The sequence below is a fragment of the Mugil cephalus genome, chromosome 6 (genome assembly GCF_022458985.1).
Source record: "Mugil cephalus isolate CIBA_MC_2020 chromosome 6, CIBA_Mcephalus_1.1, whole genome shotgun sequence".
In the NCBI taxonomy this organism is placed as follows: domain Eukaryota; kingdom Metazoa; phylum Chordata; class Actinopteri; order Mugiliformes; family Mugilidae; genus Mugil; species Mugil cephalus.
Window position 1 is genome coordinate 15,148,819 of NC_061775.1, and position 20,039 is coordinate 15,168,857.

The 20,039-nt window shown below is 43.1% G+C and overlaps 2 protein-coding genes across 3 annotated transcripts in view; one reads left to right on the forward strand and one right to left on the reverse strand.

The window, feature by feature from the left end:
- Positions 1–4,377, reverse strand: part of mcf2l2 (MCF.2 cell line derived transforming sequence-like 2) — an 86,265-nt gene extending 81,888 nt beyond the window's left edge. Inside the window, exon 1 of one of the 2 annotated variants that reach the window (XM_047586096.1) lies at positions 3,514–4,377. In XM_047586096.1, coding sequence (XP_047442052.1) covers positions 3,514–3,592 — 79 coding nt within the window. In that variant the 5' untranslated portion in view covers positions 3,593–4,377. The remainder of the gene's footprint in view (positions 1–3,513) is intronic. The other variant, XM_047586097.1, reaches the window with a different exon arrangement.
- A 1,116-nt stretch (positions 4,378–5,493) lies between these two features.
- On the forward strand, positions 5,494–11,782 carry rfc4 (replication factor C (activator 1) 4). Its single transcript, XM_047587299.1, has 11 exons — positions 5,494–5,652; positions 6,198–6,312; positions 6,615–6,693; positions 7,192–7,271; positions 7,436–7,555; positions 8,327–8,470; positions 8,576–8,696; positions 10,223–10,348; positions 10,510–10,590; positions 10,859–10,972; positions 11,437–11,782. Exons 2-11 carry the CDS (start codon positions 6,203–6,205, stop codon positions 11,527–11,529), a joined length of 1,068 nt encoding a protein of 355 aa, XP_047443255.1. The 5' UTR covers positions 5,494–5,652; positions 6,198–6,202; the 3' UTR covers positions 11,530–11,782.
- The last annotated feature ends 8,257 nt before the right edge of the window (positions 11,783–20,039 follow it).

Consider the following 20,039-nt stretch of genomic DNA (forward strand, 5'->3'; position numbering starts at 1 on the left):
ATCCTTTCCCAAATCTTAAACAAAGTAGTTAAAATTTCCTGAGCCATAATGTTACTGTAACTCAATCCAGATCCTGAGCATCTAAGCTGTGTTGCGGAAGGACTGTGCACATACAGACTCCCACTGCAGTAAACACAGAAACAACTGCATGTCTGCATCCAGCTCTATTTTGGAGTACGCCTCGAGCTTGCTTCCTTCAGCGAGCCTGGTGTTTAGTCATCCACATAAAAACTAAGCTGGTCACCAGCTTACTTGACCTCGGCTTACTCAACAATGACCTGCATAGAAAAATTGAGCAGTGAGAAAATAAGGCTAAGACTGTGAAATCAAAGTTCTCTTGTTCTCTTGTGTGTCAATCCTGTTGTTGTGAGCAGGAATGGACAGCTGGCTCCCATCCAGCAGACCGTTCCTGCTCACAAGAAGACAAACAGTTTCCAAAGGATATGGTGACATGGCCTCACCGCCACCGCTCCTGTATGATAGACAGGAAGAGGAAGCATAGAGAATACAGCTCTGACGTCATGACAACAAAGGTTGGGAGCTGGTTGGGAGTTGGCTGGGAACTAGGGTGAGGGGTGGGGGTTGTCGGACTGGGGGAATATCACAACCCCTTAGCGGCCGTCGGTGGGTAGAAGTGAAGGAGAATCGGGAGTACTCCCATGGTTGCGGTGCAGGCAACAGCTGTTCTATCACTATACATTGTGACCCTCTCCTCAAACTCCTTTTCACATGCCTTTGCTTTCCTTGATATTAACTGTACCCAAGAAAGGCCATTTAATATGTGCATGTGTGGTATCTTCATCACCATTGCTCGCACTGACAGCAAGTTCTGTCCTTACACCAGCATGCCTGAAATTCCTTGTAGAGTATGTGGGCCATCACCCAGGTATCACATTCCCCCTTTTCTTAGGAAGCAGTTTTCCTGTCACACAACACAAGTTTAATAATCACCTTCAGTCATTATTTTGGCCACTGTTATGATATGTAGCAAGGGAGACTTACGATTGAGGTAACGAAAAGCGCTGCAGTGTGAACCAGGGTAATCCAAAAAGATGAAAGCAGCACAAAACTCTGCAAACCAAGCACCACATAGAGCTGAATAGAAACACCAGACTTGAAAGGTACATGAGCAAGCAGGTAGTTCAGACAACTTGACCTAGGACCCCTGACACAGTGTGATGTGTTAACGAGCCACAGGTGAAACGCATGAGGAACGCACCAGGAGAAACCATTCAAGCGAACAAAGGGGAAGCTGAGCAGACACAAAACGCCAAGGATGAAACTTTCAAAACAGGAACAGGAAATGCGAAGGAAATGCGAAGCAGCATTGGATAAAATATTCAAAAATCTATTTTCATCCCACCCTCTCCCTATCAGTGCAACCTCCTTTACTTCCAGAGAGGGATTACTTGTCACATGATGGGTCAAAACTGTTGTGAAGGCTCAATGGAGACGCACACAATATCAGGAAGGTGGTCATAATGTTATGTCTGATCGGTGTACGTATACTCCAAGCACATCATGCAAGTCAACCCTAAACTGCCATCATGCTTTATCTATCACAACTATAACCTAGATGCACTGAATACACATGAGTAAATATCTGATAAATCAGTAACGGAACCTATACCTTTCCTGTACTTTATTCCTTAATGTTTGGATTTCTTCATACAGTTTAAGAGGAGAGCTTTGATAACTGAATAATGTACAGCAGCAAACTAACATAATGGCTGCTTTACATGAGAATTCATACTGGAGTTTGATTTTGAGTAGCTCATCGTCTAAACATTAAGCATTTTAACTGACCATCGTCTCATAGTTCAGACACTCGGAAACGCACACATGTACAAACAGACAGATTGGACTGATAATAATTTATTAAACTGTGAGCTGACCTGAGGGCCCTTCTCATCTCTCAGCTTTCTCTCATCCTACATGTAAGGATATTTCCCTTCAGTTTCCAGACATTTAGCTCACTTCAAGGGGAGTCTTTTTCAGCACACATCAGTTACATTGCTTCATTTGTGGAATTGAAAGGAGAAAGAGACTACAGAGAAGTGCACAAACTGGCAAGTCTATAAACAGTGGTCGGGTACCCTCATCGAATGATACTCCCAAGATGAAAGCATTTGCTCAATTATAGAGTTATGTAAATGGCTCGTGTTTACAGTATGAGGTCTTCCACTGTGATGATATAATTACAGCCCACAGCTATGCTGTGGTCCAGGCTCCTGTAGGAACAAAAGACTCTCTGCAGGTGAGTGAACATTGTGTTGTTGGGAAGGGGGGAAAAAAGAAACAGTGGAAAACAAATAAAAGAGACATCACGGTGGTTATGCAGAAGACTAAATGAAGACTGTGTGTCTAACCATAACCTTGCTTAAGTCATTTAGGAAATGAGGATGCAGTACAAGTACTAAGATTCTGGTGTTATCCATGTCAGGCATCCATCCCCAGCTGGATGTAGCTCGACACAAACACAAAAAACATGCAAAACATCACAAGGTGTTGCCCCTGGCCTTCAAATTCACTAGACTGACATCATCATGCTGTCATCAGTGCTACTAACACCGGTGGCAGCATACAGTGTGAGCCTGGCTCCCAGTAAATTAAGTCACGCTCAGTTTCCATAGTAACGCTCTGCACAGGCCCTCCTCCTCCTCCTCCGCCGCTACCCTGCCCTCCTGGATACTATGCAGTGTAGGCAGCGCAGTAATGGAGAATACGGCGCAATGGTCGCCAACGTGGCACATTAACCTACTTCTCCACCATCCAGGAAACAACCCGGATGCAGAAGTAGAGAGGAGGAAGAGGGAAGAGGGAGGGAGGAGGTGAGGACAAGGAGAAAGGAGCCAATGATAAAATACAAAAGGGGGTGTGGGGAGGCTACAACAGGATGGACAGGAGGGAAGGTAGAATGGTGGGAAGGTCAAGTAAGCAATGGAAAGGAGTGATGAGACAAAGATGGACGGATCAGGGTATATACAGAAAGAGAAGATTTTACACCTGGAAGTGTAGAGAGTCACAACCAAGCTGCAGTTGCTGTATATAGTGTGTCTGCTGCAATTGTCTCCTGGTAAATCATTAAAAAGGACATGAACGTGAACACGAGATGCTTCTCTCTGCAAACGTTCACTCAGATGAATCAAACGATCAGTTTGTGCTGTAAAATATGGAACGGCTCAAAGAATACATCTTCAAATGTGAAACGGAAAAACTAATCAAATCAAATCCAGACTCCTGCTCTCCTCTGCCAGCGCATCCCTCAGCGTCCCTCTTCCCTCAGTGGTCCTGATGAGAGGATGGAAACTCCCTGCCTCCCTTTCATCTGCTCTGCATCCTCTGCCTCTTGTTACATTTTCAACCAAGCGAAAGGATTTCCATAGAGATGCTTCCTCCACCTCAGCTTTCCCAGAAGGAGCGGGGCTCTCTGCGCGCTTTCCCAGGAGACACTTTCAAGCTCTCCGCGCAAACGCACAGGCGAGAGAAACGGCGAGGCGTGTGATGACTTACCGACATGAGTGATGACACACTGCACCCTCTGTAGCAGCTCCTGGACCGACATCTCGTCCTGTCTCAGCCAGCACAGCATCTCACGGTGTAGGTCGCATCCACTCCTCTCCTGGTCTCTCTCTCTCTCTCTCTTTCCCTCCGCTGCCACGCCTCCTCTCGTCACTCGTCTGTTTCTGAGAATCTCCCCCTCCTTTTGCTCCCTAATCCAATATTATCCTAAGCAGGTTTGCTTCTCCTTTGCTGCTGCTTATTAGTGCAGGTTTTTTTTTAATATATATGTATATATTATTATCACACCAAGTCCCCTTTCTTCTTCATCAATTCATGCAAATCCACACAGTCACAAAGGCTGAGGATGATGATGATGCCACTCCCAGCCATTCAGCTAAATAGTAAGTCTGTGAATAAAAGAATCATCTTGGTGACGCACAGGTGAAAGACACCTGAATAAAAAAAAGGGTGACCTAGTAAATGATTAAAATAAACGGTCAGACAGTGTTCTGTGGGAAAAAAAATAGCAAGTTAATCTGTGAGGAAGTCATGCAGTAAATAAACACCTAGCCAGTCAGTCAATCAGAGAACAAAGAGACAATTTGTCACTCTTTCAGTCCATAAACTAGGCAGCTGTCAGAAGATTTGTACAAAATGGCTCCTGATTAGTTAGTTTAAAAGCTAATTATTAACGCACCGGCCACCAAGTTTTCCAATCCTTTTCATGATACTCCAAGACTTCAAGTGAAAAACAAATCGTATAATCCTCAGAGCCAGATCAGAGAAAAACAGCCACAACAACAAAAAAACAAAACAAAACAAAACAAAAAAAAACAACAACAATAGTCCTTATGAAAGTAAGAAGGCGGCTGAGTCCACCCACTTACAGGGAGTCTCCTCGAGGTTGATGTGCATAGGAAATCACTGCTCCTGCTTTTGATGAGGCTCTGTTTGCTATAATAAAGAAGCTGAGTCACGGAGGGGGAAAATGAACGAATCAGGCAGCTGCTACACCTGCCTGCAGGGCGGAGGGAGAGAAACAGAGCGGAGGGTGGATGGATAGGGTAGGGTGGGGTGGGGGTTAATAGGTCCAAGAGAGAAATCCTGGTGCCTGGAGCTCCGCTGTACACGGACTGGAGCTCATGAGGCGCTGGCAGATCTTCAAAGTCAAATATCAGCTGGTTTCATTAAATTTACTGAAAGAGAAATAAAACAGGGGGAAAGGGCATCTTTAAATATTAGAATTTTTCAGTCGCTTAAAAGAGGAGTCATTGAAAAGCATCTCTTATTGAACCACCTTCAGCAGACGGCTCAAACAAAACAAACAATTAGTCTCCACCCTTCATTCATCATTCATGCACGGGCTTTCTGGATTCATTCAATGCTGCCAGAGACAGCCTGCAAATCCTCCTCCACATTTTGCATCGAGCAAACAACGGCAGGCAGGGGCATCAGCATCTCTCAACGACCTAATGCTCCTGGGACTGTGGAGATTAAAGCAGACACTTATTAGCAGCACACATCTGTGATCCCACCCCTCCACTCAGCCACGCAATTACAGGCCCCTAAGATCCCTAACAAAGGGAACATTCGGCACCAGTAACAATTTATGAGTTTTTAAATGTATGCTTAAAACCATTTAGATTACAAATAAATTAAAGCAACAATGGATAAAAACATGTAGTGATTAGAAGATAGAATAGCGGTAATAAATAAATAAACATCGGTGGCTCTGACTCTTCAGTATATTCTCGACATTGTGTTTTGACTTTTTTCGACATTGTATTTCACCTTCAGTCTCGACATTTTTTCGACTATTTTCTCGAAGTGCATGTCAAAGATAAAATTCTTCCTCTCATTTTTTTTTCTCTCATGGATGGGTTGCCTCTGGGTTGCCCTAATGCTCTTCCGTAGATACGACAGACGCGGATAGGAGGGAGGGGTCTACGCCGACGTCAGTGAGGAAATGGGAGACATTCGCGCCCTCTGATTGGACGCCACTAGGTGACGTTGCCGGAAGTTATGTTCGCCTCCAGCGCGGGAATACGCTCCTGTTGTTGCGCATGTAGGACAAGCGAACTAAAGTTGTCAGAGGCAACATCGTATCGAGGCGTCGTTGTTTAGTCACCCAGACTTTGACATCTTCAGGTAACAGTTTGTCTTAGCAGACCTTGACGTGCAATATAAATTCGACGCGTCCGTTTGCGTGATCCTCAGCTAGCAGGAAGCTAACGCCATTAGCTTACAGTAAACACAGCGATGGTGAAGTTAGCGCGCTAATAGTGCTACTGTGTTACTTACTGCTACGCGATCTAATACTATACGCTACACAATTGCACAAAACCACTATTTTATTATATAAAGAGTCATTCTTCCTAGCTGCGATCCTCCCACCACTAGTCTCATTCCATCTGTGCAGTCGGGTATCTATCAATACACTCCTTTCTGAATAACGAGCTCGGTAACAAAAGACAGTGCTATCCACCGTGCTGCTAACGTTATTGCATGTCAGTCTCATAAACAAACTACTTGCAGAAAAAAAAATGATGAAAATGATCAAATCATACATCCATGCTGTTATTTATGCGTTTTAAATTCGGTTTTGCCCAGTTCTGTTTACACTATTTACAATGTTTGCAGTGCTTCAGCATGTGTGCGGCTTGTTAATCCCTGGATGTTACATCTGCTTTCAGGAGTCATGCAGGCCTTTTTGAAAGGAGCGACTATCCAGACAGCCAGACCTCAGAAAGACAAGGCAGGGCCCAGTTCAGAGAAGAAAGCCAAGGCAATTCCCTGGGTAGAGAAATAGTAAGTGTGTCTCACAAATCTGTACTTTACATCTGTTTGAATGGATGAATCCACTAGAACAGTATTTACATTCTTTTACATATGCATGTAATTGCTTTGTTTTCACTGCCACTGCTCTTCTTTAAATGTACTGAACCTTGACTCCCCACACTGCACATATAAAGGAATATAAAGGAATTCACGCTTTTCCACATGACTGTGCCGGCCATACCCATTTCAGGGTGGTGTAAATTAATCAGCGAAACAACATGTCAAAGAAATACAGTTTTAATAAGTTTTGGGGTCTTTTTTGCATATTCCAGCCGGCCAAAGTGTGTGGATGAGGTCGCCTTTCAGGAGGAGGTTGTAGCAGTGCTGAAGAAGTCTCTCGAGGGAGCAGATGTAAGCATAAACCTATTACATGAGTCTCGTGAAAATGTTTTATAACCACCCTCATAGTCCAGATGCAAAGCAGTTATGTAGTAATTACAGTATCGGTTTGGCCCAAGTAAATAGAGCAGATCTAATGTGTTGCATCGTATGATATGGATTCCATTTAATTATGGCACAAGAATCCCACTGCTTTAAAATGTTAAAGGGTTTGCCCTCCAAAACTAACAAAAACAGGTTACAATGAGCTATATACAACTTGGTGCTTCCTGATTAAAACTAAAAGTCAGATAAAATTGCTACTAAAGTAGCCAGATAACCAAGCGATTTAAGCAAAATGGTCCCTCCAATGTTGATGGTAGTAGCAGGTGTCTGGAAATGAGTTTTTACTTTTTTTGTTTTTAAAGCTCCACCGCCTGCAAGTTTATGGCAGGTGTGTATATTTATGAAAAAATGTCTGGATTGACATCTGTTGAAGGACTCCTTTCTTTGGTTGTGTTTTGATTGCAGCTTCCAAACTTGCTGTTCTATGGCCCCCCGGGAACAGGAAAGACCTCGACCATCTTAGCCGCTGCCAGAGACCTTTATGGGTGAGGGAACTGTTAAGAAGAAGAATCTCACTGTGTTGTTAACGATGATGTGTGTACGAAGTAGACGTTTTGAGCTGTTTGTGTTTGCACGGCTGCCTCTCTACCGGTCATTCTCATGTGTTTTCCTCTTTCCGTTTCCATCCTGTTTGCTTTTTATCCCTCAGTCCAGAGCTGTACAGGCAGAGGGTGCTGGAGCTTAATGCCTCCGATGAACGAGGCATCCAGGTCATCAGAGATAAAGTCAAGAACTTCGCTCAGCTCACTGTGGCTGGGACCCGCTCGGAGTGAGTAGCACCGACTGCGTAACACAATTATCCTGGTATCTCTCACTGCCACCTGAGCGTTAAAATCCGAACATGGGAAGGGAACTTTGCTAAAGAACTGGGGGAGACTTAAATCCCTCTGTAGTTAGAATCTGTGGAGCCGTGAGCATAAATGTGTGTGAAGTGCTGTGTTGAAGTTATCCCTCCAGTTCAGACAAACTTAAAGGACAATCCTGAAAGACAGACCTTTTTGATCCCCTTACTGTTGTTAAAAGCCACTAAAGACTTAAACCTGTTGAAATGATCTTTGGGTTTTTTGAGGATGAAAAAGGCAATAATCAATCAAAGGATAATATAAAGGTTTAGGTCCCCCTATTCATCTGCTCCACATTTGACTTATCTAGATTTGGCCTGATGTGGTCTCAGGGGCACACAATATAAAAAAAGTCTACTTGACTACTACTTAAACCCACCAAAGAAACACACGTACTGAAAGAAAGAAGGAAACACTGAACATTTCTTGAAGGTGGTGGAAAGAATTCTGTGCTCACATAGTCCTCACAAGTCCTTGGAGTTTGCACAGTTACTCTCAAACTGTAGTATTCATTTTTGCCTTGCAAAGAACTTCATATGAATACCATCTATTTAGAATAATACAGTTCCTAAGGATTTCCCTAAACAAACAGAGAAGCTTGGTAATAACTTCTTGAAAAGAGTCAGCGCCTTGTTGGTGAACTCTTTTTGAGATAATAAATTTTCACACGCCCTGCTTGTTGTTGTTGTGTTTCACAGCGGGAAGCCGTGTCCTCCGTTCAAGATAGTCATCCTTGACGAGGCGGACTCCATGACGGGGCCGGCTCAGGCCGCCCTCAGGCGGACGATGGAGAAGGAGTCTCGCACCACCCGCTTCTGTCTCATCTGTAACTACATAAGCAGGTCAGCCGACTGCTGAGAAACGAGGAGACAAACACAACAGCACTTTTTTTGTTGTTGTTGTTGTGACCGATCCTGACCCTGTGGTGTGTCTTTGTGTTTCCGTAGGATTATCGAACCTCTTACCTCCAGATGTTCCAAGTTTCGCTTCAAACCTCTGGCCAATAAAATCCAAGAAGAGCGCTTGTTAGAGATCTGTGACAAGGAGAACCTCAAATACACCAAAGAGGTAAACAAATATATATATATGAAGAAGAAGATTGTGACTAATGCATACTATTTCAGGATGCCATCATAGCTGCAGGCTCAGTAAACACTTAGTCACCCCAGTCACAAACACAAAAATGTGTACGACTCATCTATTGAGGCTCACAGTAATCCAAGAGCAGATTAAACTCAACAACAAAAATGGTCCTGTTACGTTGCCAAGGCTCCAGTAAATGTCCTCCAGTAAAATAGTTAATCCACACTAATTATTTGATCTGTAAAGGCACAATGTGGACTGCAGCAAGCTTTCACACATTCATTTAAAAGCGCATGTTTTCTACATGTTCTCGATGGTTAGCTTCCGTTAGCTCGCATGTATTGGCCACACCACGACACCAAACTTTTGATTGACACCTCAATTGACCCAATAGATGGCTGTTTACCGTGTCTCTGGCACACTCTTGGCACGCCTGGTGCTGTCCTCAGAACGAACGGTGTCAAAAGCCCCTTTCACATCGAGCGAAAAAAACACTCGATCCGGCAATCGACCCGAGATTTTATCGGCTTTGATGTGAACAGGAATGCTCCATCCACCTGGGTTTTTCGCTCTGAAGTTGATATATCTGCCTGTTACATTCTGATTTTGGCACACACGGCCTTTCAGGCTGTATCACTGTACAAGCTCCTGCTCAAAATAAGAGCAAAGTTTTGTTCTACTCCTTTGAAGACCGATCTCTGCAGGGCAGTTTTTTTTTTTTTTTTGTCAATCAATCAAATCAAATGTGCTGTTATGCGATCGTTAATGGAAGTTGATAGGCGAATTAGCCCTACATTATGTTTGGGAAATTGCACCGATTGGGGAATGCATGTGCGACTGTGTTTATATGCAGCTTGTGTAGCGATATCCCACGTTTTCTTAACGATGATGGCAGCGGTCTGCATCCGAGAAGAGGAGATTCCTGCGTCAGATGTCAGACTCTGGGCAGGATACAGTGATTTATTCAAATATCTGCAGCCTTTTGAAAGAGCAGGGGTTTGAGCGGTCCATTCTTCAGGTCATCAACAAACTGAAAATGTTAAAATATATATATATATATATTAAAAAGCAGCTCTCACAGTGTGAGGTCAGACCCCAGACCTTCTAGTGATGTGAAAGCGCACCAAAGGCGAGTCGACCTGGGCCTAAAATCCCAAGTCGAATACAGATTTTCCGCGGTATTATTGTCAAATTTGAATTGGTCCCATTGTGTATTCCAGTCCACACTACCAACCTGCTGTCATTTTGAAGGCAGTCCTTTCAGGTGCATGTCTATAGTCCAAATGGTTCGAGAGCAGCTTTAAATTTACTTTAGGTATGCCGTTTTAGGCGAAAATGACAGGAATTTCAAAGGGTTACTGGTGACTTGTTGGAGTTTCACGTCTCTAGTGTGGCTCATTTAATCTAAAACAAGAAACTTACATTTTATCTGGCCACACAAGACTTCACACTTGATTCTTAGGAACTGAAGCTGAAAGAATCGTTGTGCTGTGTGATGTCTTTTTGTTTAGAGTATAGCAGCGTTGGTGAAGGTGTCTGAGGGAGATCTACGGAAAGCCATCACGTTTCTCCAGAGCGCTGCACGTCTCAACGTCAACAAAGAAATTGCAGAGAGCAGTATCACGGAAATAGCTGGGGTGAGTAATAGAGTTTACTTCTATCATATAAGAGGTCGGACTAATTGAAATAATGGATTATTATCTTTATTTAAAATGTCCTGCACACTTGAGAGCTTACCAGTAACATTTCAGTTTCATATTTCAATGTCTTTTGTCAATCTGTGTCCACTCTCTGACAGGTTGTCCCTTCGAAAGTGATTGACAACCTGCTCCAGCTAAGCCTCACGGGAACCTTTGAGAAATTAGACATAGCTATCAGGGTGGGTGTCCTAAATGTCATGTCGGCGCATTGTGTCCTAAATTTGCAGCTCTTTGTTTGTTGGGACATTCATTTTGTTGTTATTTGTTCTAAATATTTTTTTTCCTTTGCAGACAGAAAGTTTCAAGCAACATTTTTTAACTATGAGAAATAAAGATTAATATATATGCATACCAGGCATACTACTCAGGGCAGTCTGTTTTGACCTGCAGCGAATGTTAATGCTCTTGCCTGCATTCTCACGCCTTAACTGTCTCCTCTGCCACCAGAACATAGTGGATGAAGGGTACGCGGCCTCGCAGATCCTGACTCAGCTCCACGAATCTGTCATAGAGGGAGACCTGAACGACAAGCAGAAGTCGGCCATCACGGAGAAGATGGCGGTAAGTGACCCGTTGTTATGCGAAACGCTGTGTGCGCACAGAGCTGTGACTCAAACTTAAAGTGGAGGAGTGCTGGTGGGCCACACCTCCCTCCACAGACCAAAGGCTAAATCATTCATGTGTTATATTATAAAAATACCTATAAAATATCGTAAATCTGCTGTAATAGATAATGGTTCTTGTTATAATATGGACAGAACAGACGAATGTAATATGATACTCAAATATTACATCCTAATATACAGTGATATGCCAAAGCATTAAAACCACTGACAAGGGAAGTGAATGACGTTGACACAGTGACACACGCATGTGGCACAGCGCCCTGCAGTGGCCATTAGTTGAAAGACACAATGGCCATGGATAGATTAGAGAATATGTAATAATTGAGTGATTTCATTACTTATTTATTCTATATACTCATGAATCCTCAGTCTTGTGCTTGTGTTCCCCATCTGATTCAGGTTGTGGATAAGTGCCTGGCAGACGGTGCAGACGAGTACCTCCAGTTGTTGAGCCTGTGTTCGGTCATCATGCAGCAGTCATCCCAGAACTAACGCCCCGCAAAGGCAAAGGCAGCGGCAGCGTCGCCTCCCGGACCGAGAATCAAGATTAAAATGCTTCTAGTGGGACCAATACAGAGACATCAGCACTTGTTCAGAGTTTCAGTTCGGATACTTGCACATGGATACCAAGCTGAGGTCGCCGCGCAGGGTGAACGCTTCAATATTTAGGACTCGTGTAGCTACTTACATCATTATATCACCTTTTGAAGTTTGTAAGGAAATAAATATTGTTTGTATCTTTTCAGTGTTCGCCAGTCGTTGCTCATTTGTACACGGCAAGTGAAAAAACTTAATTTATCTATACATGTTTATCTATACGTATATATAATTTATCTATACATTATATCACCCAGTATAAAAGTAATGGAAAATATGGAGGAAAGAAAACCCAAAGTAAGCAAACTCTTTAAAGGTCAATTTAATGCCTTAAAAAGTCTTAAATACGGGCATATTTTGCATTGTACGTCTTAAAATACATTTAGTCAAGTCTTAAATCCTTATGTCTATTTATCCTCAAGTCCAGCCTATTATGTTTCGGTTCCTCACTAGTGGAGTTCATAGTTGAAAGACAATATATTTTGTTATTTTGAAAGTAATTCTGGGTCTCGGTTTTTCCTTTCTTTGTGTGGGTCTTAAATTGAACCCAGAATGGTCCTAAAAAGGTCTTAAAAAGCTTTAAATGCCACTTGTTCAAACCTGCAGAAACCCTGAACCAAACACTGGTTCTAAAGAGGGCTCTTGGTATCCTCAGTGGTTCTCTTAAATTCTTGGGTGCGGGACGATTGCGAGGATTCGGTGTCTCACCGCTGGTGATTGCTGTTCAAACTGTACACTTCATCCTGAAACTACCAGGATGTCTCCAAACTCCCTGGGGGACGGCTTTAGTGAAAAGACCATGACGGAAGTAGCTAATTTTGAATTAAATAATCAAACAATATTTCCTGGCTGACAGGTCGGTCCCACCGGCTCTCTAAAACTGGTTAGAAATTTGGAGAACTCGCAGTTTGCCAAATGTGCCAAATTTCAATTGCTTCAGCGAAGCAAAGTAGGTGGGTCATTTTTATTATACAAAGCAACTGCGTCTAGACAGGAATGTGGAATAATTTGGCTCTGGCCGTCCTGTCAGACACGTTGACTCCCAAGAAACAATGATGAGCTTGTGCCACACACCAAAATACAACACAGGGCAAGAACTCTTTAAGGGTCAGGGAAACATCAAGCTGTCGGTCACTGCTCACATTGACCAACGTGCCACCGTGACTACTGGGCCACGAGTATTATCAATTAGTCTTCTGACTTGGGATTGAGATATTCTTGAACTGGGCCAACCATATACTCTAAGGGCATGCATTTTATACCTTTCCTGATAACATGCGCAATGAGTTATGCACTCAGTCCAAAGAGTGCCATCAGGAAATTTGTTATTGATCCCACATCAGCACAAACAAATGCATTGTGTGTACTGTGTTTGCCCTTGGAAGTATGCACACACAAAAACACACACGTTAATAATCACTCATCACCACCATCAACTGGATTAACCGTATTTCTGTAAACGCAGCAGCTCATCACTCTGCCGCACTGTTTAATGTCAGTATTGGCCCTTGAAATCTGCAGCGTCACCAGTTTGATGAATCTATTTCAAATATAACTAACCTCTTGTGACCCCTTTGTGGACTGTCACCTGACATTGCTCACATTTGACACCCTCTTAAAATAATGGAATAATCAGAAAAAACAAAAAAATTTAACCAAATATCCAAATATTGAATATTTGATATATGAAAAAAATGACTTATGCCATTATTTTAGGAAAGTATATCTATAACGTGCAGTTCACACTTCAACCACTAGATGTCAGCAGAACCATTCAGATTGCTTTTCTCGAGATTGCAGGTCATAGCATAACATCCACAAACACCTCGGGCTATTGTTTGTATTTGTCCTTTTGTTTTGGCACCAAAAAGAGATGGGTCATTCTTGAGATGAGGGGCCAGGCCGGCAGGACACGTGACATGTAACAAGACAGGCTTGGTTTATCTGAGACGTCAAAGGTGTGGATATACACACGGGTCTCGGGGACCTGGGAGGGTTGGTAGTGTGTCAGTGGTCACTTTTGGCATCCTATATTGCCTAAGGGTTTGTTGAACCGTTACAACAAAAGGCAATTGCATTGTTACAAGTCCGGCTCTGTCCAGCAGCTGCATAAAATTATGTTGCCACCGTCATGCTTTGCCTTAATTAAATTAACTAAATGTATGAAATTTCCTCTATTGATCCCTCCGGGGGAAATTCTTTCTCTGCATTTATCCCATTGATTTGCACACACACAAAGAGTTATGATTACACAGCATGGTGCTTGCTCAAAGCACCTTGGCCATGGATGTAGAGGGGATTCAAACCAGTGACCTTACAGCACCAAAGCGTTAGGGTTCACAGCATCCCAGTACAGGTCAGAGGGACAAAAGGCATTGTCAGGATGGTATAAGCCAGGAGATCAGAAGACAGTTATTAGAGTTTGTTGGTAACTGCTTGGATGGCGAGCTAGGCCTCTCCCAGTAGAGGTCGGATATAGGGGTTCTTGCAGCCCGAACTCTGTCCAGAGCCTTTACTGCCTTGGGTGTCGATAGAGCAAGAAAGAGATCAGCCATCTGTAAAAACCACCGTAGCGACAGAACGAGCTGGAAGATGGCTCTGGCTTAAGGGGGGGAGGTGAACCATCCAGGGCACTGTAGCTAGGCAGCTTTCCGTTCACGAGCTGGGACCCGATCATCCCCGGATGGGTCGCCTGGAGGATGAGGTAGAAAGATCACTCAACGAGACCAGGGACATCACTGAAGATGTGACTGGTAGCGTCAGTCGACGCTGTGTGCTCCAAGCTCTGCTCAGTGAGGGACTCATCAGATTACAGGATGCCCGAGATCTCAGCGAGATCAAAGCGAATGCTCTTTAGCAGTCTAGACTGACTTCCATCTATACGTGGAGGTTTAAAAGAGAACTGCTGCTGTCCTTCTGGTAAGTTCTCACGTCTCTGGACGTCAGGAGCTCCGTTACATCGACTGCTTGGTTCTTGGTCATCTCCCCTCTAGCTCAGTTATCGAGTTAGACAGAACTCAAGGTATTTTTTTTCATCACCGGCAGGACAAAAACTGTTTGTTTGTTTTGTTTTTTTTAATTAAGGCCTTCCAAAAAGGTCTATGTCTGTCACATCAGAGTGGACCTGGTTCTGTTTTCATCAAAGGCCAATATATCTGTGTGTGCGTGGTGCGTGCGCACTTTCCCAGAGTAAGTGCTGGCCTCAGCAGTATGCTACCATAACCGTATGTCATGCAGTGTAATTTGTTCATAAATTTGAAGCCAGCTCTCCAGCCTCTGGCGACTCCAGGCTTATCAGACTGAGTCAGACAGTGTGCACTTTAATAATTAGATTACAACCACAGCAAGGCAATACTGTGATTATTGCAGTTCATGTAAACACCTGGTTATCTTACACGCATTAAGGTAGTAATCAGAGTAAGCATAACTGGATTCCCAGGGATGGATTACTTTATTTTTTTTGAAAGGATTGTTGCTACATCTGCCGCTCAGTGTGTTTGCTCTCGGAGTTTGGATTCAGAGCACGCCGCGCTAAAGGTCACACAGTTAACCGCATGCAAAGCAATAAGTTTCAGGAAAGAGCAGGAGGGCTGGTAGTTGTGACACAAAGAAAAACAGGTTTGGGGAAATATTTAATGATTTTACTGACATTGCAGGCAAGTGAAATGGTATTTATATGTATTACTTTTCTTATTTTCAACTAGATGTGGCTTTCTTCAGTAGCTTGCCGTGTTTTATTGTTATTTATAGCTGGCCAGTGGCTTGCTTAGCTACTCTGGAAGTCCAGTTATCAGATACACAACCGTCATCAAGACACGGCTAAGACTCTCTGAATCAGTGAGTGGCAGAACACAAAGACTGTGTTAAAACTGAAGAGCTACACTTTAGAGGTTGGTCCACTTTCCATAATGCTGATTATGGAACTGTTCCAGCTGGAGTCCTACTGACTGGTGAATCACAGGGACCGATGGCCAGTTAGCTTTAATCCTTAGCTTCAACAGTTAAGCCCTCTGTGATCTCGAAATAAGGGCCACCGTCGCTGACAAGAATACGAGACGACAGATGAGCACAAGACTGCAGAGGTTCCTTCCTTTGGTCAGTACTATTACGAATCCTCAGATGTGAGTCAGCAGAGAGGAACCAAGGGGGAAACATTTAGCGCCTTTTCAGTTTCTGACATCAAGAGTGTTAGAGATGACAACACCAATGAACCCTCCCGTCAGTTTCCTCCCCAGAGATGGTGAGTTAGATAGTTTAGACGCGTGTTGCCATTCTTTTGTCTTTCTGTTAAGCTGCTATGAGACAACAAGCAACTTCCGTCTTCTCACGTCTACTTCTACCCCTGTCACAAAGTTCATGGTAACGATGGTGCACATCTAAAAGTGTAACCCAATCCCAGGGAGATGAAGTAAAGTCAAGTTTATAAATGGTAAAGAAAGTTCGTACCAAGCTGACAAGCAGAAAACAAATCTGACAAGCAGCAAGCAAAGATCAGAGTCCAGAGAGACATAGGTATCTGAAAACCGAGATCACGTAGTCAGGTAGAAACGAGTGTTAGAAAAACGATGGTGTGGGAATATGAGGAAATGTGGCAAGGAATAAAGAATTCGGGCAGCAACAGCTAGCTATTAAAAAAAAAAGAAGAAGATGAAAAAAACACCTTAAGGGTTGCAGATAACAGCACAGTGTTATCTGTCTTTACATCTTTGATAAAGTTATGTTTGGGCATGACTGTGTGTGGTAAGTAAGAATCTTTCACTGGGGGATACAGTCGCTTCAGAATGCACTTAGAAACCTCCACTTTTAGCACATTTTTGTACACTGGAGATTGCACACTCAATAACCCAATAGGATGTGAAGTGAAAACTTGCTGCCACAATATCAAATTCAGAATTTTTCTGTGATTCCTGTCATTACAGACGCAGCCACTCCTACTTGGCAGTAATCACTTGGCACTTATTCGCAAACCCACTCACATATTTGAATAGTGTCAACTTTTCTGCTAATATATTACTGGTCCTTTGCTCAAAACCACCTTTGCCTGCTCTGTAGTCTGGTTTGCTATGTCACTCTTCTCATACCTGCTTACTTGCTTACTGTATGAATTTGAATTTTTTGCAAGTTTATAAAAAATCAAAAGCGATACGTCTTGGGTAGTTTATGCCAATCTTTATTGCAGCACCTCCAGACTGGCTGATAATACATTATCTAAGGACTTTTCACCTTTAGATCTCTTCAGAGATGTTAATATCTAATCCATAACATTATGACCACCTTCCTAATATTGTGTAGGTCTCCCTTGTGCCTCCAAAACAGCTGTGACTCCTCAGAATATGGACATGGACCTTCTGAGGGTGTCCTGTGGTGTCTGGTAACAGAATATTTTTAGTGGGTGCATTTAGGTCCTATGGGTTTGAGGGGAGAGGGCTCAGTCTTGTTCCAGTGCATCCAACAGATACTTGACCAGTTTGCAATCTAGTGAAGTTGGACGCCAGGTCAAGACCTTGTGCTGTTTTTTGAAACACTCTTGCACAAACCTTTGACTCACACACTTAAATCACAGAGAAAACTCTTATTAATCCAGTTGAAAGTCATACATGGCTGGCAGGCAGAGAAAACAACCACATCTAGTCAGGAGGAAAGCACAAAAACCAAAGTCGAGAATTACAGGTGGAGTCCAAAAACTAGGCACGCAAACACAGAAACTCTAAAGCTGCAGAGCATGAACGCACTAAGGAGACAAGGACACAAAGAAACACAGGGAATAAATAGGACCAGACTAATTACTAAACAAGGTGCAGGTGTGTGGGAAAAACTGGCGGGAAACAACAGGAAGTAACTTTGGACAAAATATATACAAGGAACAGCACTACAAAATAAAACAGGAAGTGAACACAAGACAACCAACAAAGACTAGGCAGGATATCACAGTTTTTCCATGTCTTTTTTTTAAGTCATTCCTAAACCATTTTTGCATGTGTGCCTGTATCAGGTTGCATCCTGCTCGGAATGGCTGCTGCCATCAAGAAGTGTCATTGCTACGGGGTGGGGGTGACCAGCCTGGTCTGGTGTAGGTGGATGGTACATGTCTAAGCAACATCCACATGAATGTCAGGTCCAAACGTTTCCCAGGACATTCTCATGCTGAAAACTTGACCCCTCATGGGGAAATTCATTCTCTGCATTAGACCTACTCATTTGGACACACGTGGCATGATGCCCAGGGTAGCAGCCTGGTGGTCAGTATCTTCCTCAAGGCACCTCATCCATGGATAGTGAGGTGGTTCAAAGCACTGATGTCACAGTGCCAAATTGGCTCCTCTATGCACATGGGTTCACAGCTTCCAAGTACAAGTACTGGGTATTACTGGTATAAACCAGGAGTGCAGAAGACATCTGAGAGACTTTGAGAAGTTTTATTTGAGTATTTGAGTTCTTCTGGCCAGGTCTCACACTTAGGCAGATGCAATGTGGAACATCATATAATCTCGTGGAACATCATATAATCCAAAAAACATGAGTAAATATTGTAGCTTGACAGACTTGGTGACCACTAAGGGCTCATTCTGCTGGTCACAAGGATGGAAATTTGGATTGAATCTGTTCACTACCAGTTTTCACTTCTGAGCGTCTGTCAGGGAACGGATCACATTTTGAAAGTACTGCATTATATTTGATGTATTCTCTACATCCAAAGAAAAGCAGCAGTGGTCTTGTGTCGACTGAGACATTTTATTCCCATGTGCCCCGTTTGTCAAAAACACTGAATGTAATTAGGAGTCACACTCTTTCAAGTTGAAAATGCGTTTGATCCATCAGGAACATGATGAATCCATGCCTGAACGAGGAAAACAAAGAAAATGCTGGAGAACAGACGGTCTTATGCATTTCAAAGTAGCAATATAAATGAGGTCTACTCGCGAGGTTCATGTTTTTGGCTTTGCTCAACAGCATGGACCAAAAATATCTAAGAAGCAAATAGAGCGTGTGTAGGGGTGTATCTTATTTTCTGTAAAAATTAGAGCTGCTGGTTGATGTCGCTTTTGAAGTATCATTGTCTGCTGAGATTTTCTTTTTCGTTGTTGTTCTTCAGGCTTTTAACTTGAAGAATAATTTACCAGAATAGACAAGACCTTGAAATGCCCTAGAGCAATCTATGTCTTCAAACACACTCTGCTTTTTACAAAAAGTTTAGCGCTGTTTTCCATCACCAACTATTTCATTGCTACATTAAGGAAATCATCAAAGGCCTGTTCTATAGTGTGTAGAACAATATAATATATTAATGTATGTAAAGTGGTGGCTTACAGAGAGCAAGATTAAGGGAACCTTGTACAGATGGTCTAGTGGCCGCAGAGCAGACCAACCAGAGATCTTGGTTGGACAGCTCAGTAGCGTGGACAGACAGACAGACAGACCCACATTGGAAGATAAACAGGAGACAGCAGCAAAGATGAAACCATCAGTAGGACTTACTGCAGGCCGGCAGTAAAGGCAGATTTTCTCTGGGGGTGCTTGCACAATGCTTGGGTTCAGAGAAAGATGCAAGACAGGCAGAAGGCTGGGAATCTGATCCGGTGCATGGAGGCCATGGTACAAAGCAGGCAGCAGCAGCAGCAAGAGGAGGAGGAGGAGGAGGAGGAGGAGGAGGCCTAGAGCTAGCTGAGTCGACAGTGTATACATGGTGTATGGCAGGACAAAGACTAGCTGATTCAGAAGCATGTGGCATGACAAATGCGCTGATGGAAGACGTGGTGGAGGCAGAAGTGATTGCTTCTCAGCCATATCAGAATTATTTTTAAGTGCTCCCAGCTCAGGCTTCGTGGAACATTATCCAGAGTTTAGGTTTTGCCCATTACCTAATATTGACAAAAGGTTTAGTTCAGTTTTAATTGAGAAAACATTCAGAATTGCAGCAATAATTTAAAAAAACAAAACAAAAAGAAAACAATTACCTGCATGTTTCTATAAACTATTTGACTGTGGTTGTATTGTATGGGTCCTGTTTAAATCGCATCAAACCCCTTCGTGTAAACTGAATATGCAAGTGCAAGGCGTAGATTGGGTGAAGGAGGCTGTATGTAAATTGAATGTACAGCTGGACAGTGGAGATTTGCGAAACACCAGCCCACTCGCAGCTGACTGGCTCCGGGCCAGTGTACAACAGTGTGTTTGAAGCTTGACTGCAATTTATATTATATTCAGTGGGGATGGGCTGCCATTTTTCTTTATTCGTGTTTTTTTGCATTAGACAGGGTGGTAAGGTCCTGCTGGTTTGACTTTGGTCGCTTTGCTTTCTTCTGTATCCATCTTTCCTGGTTGCTTTAGGTCTTTGGGGAAATAATGGAAAGGGAAATTTTGTCTTGCAGTGCCCATAAATCAAGAGTATCAAGAATATTATGGTG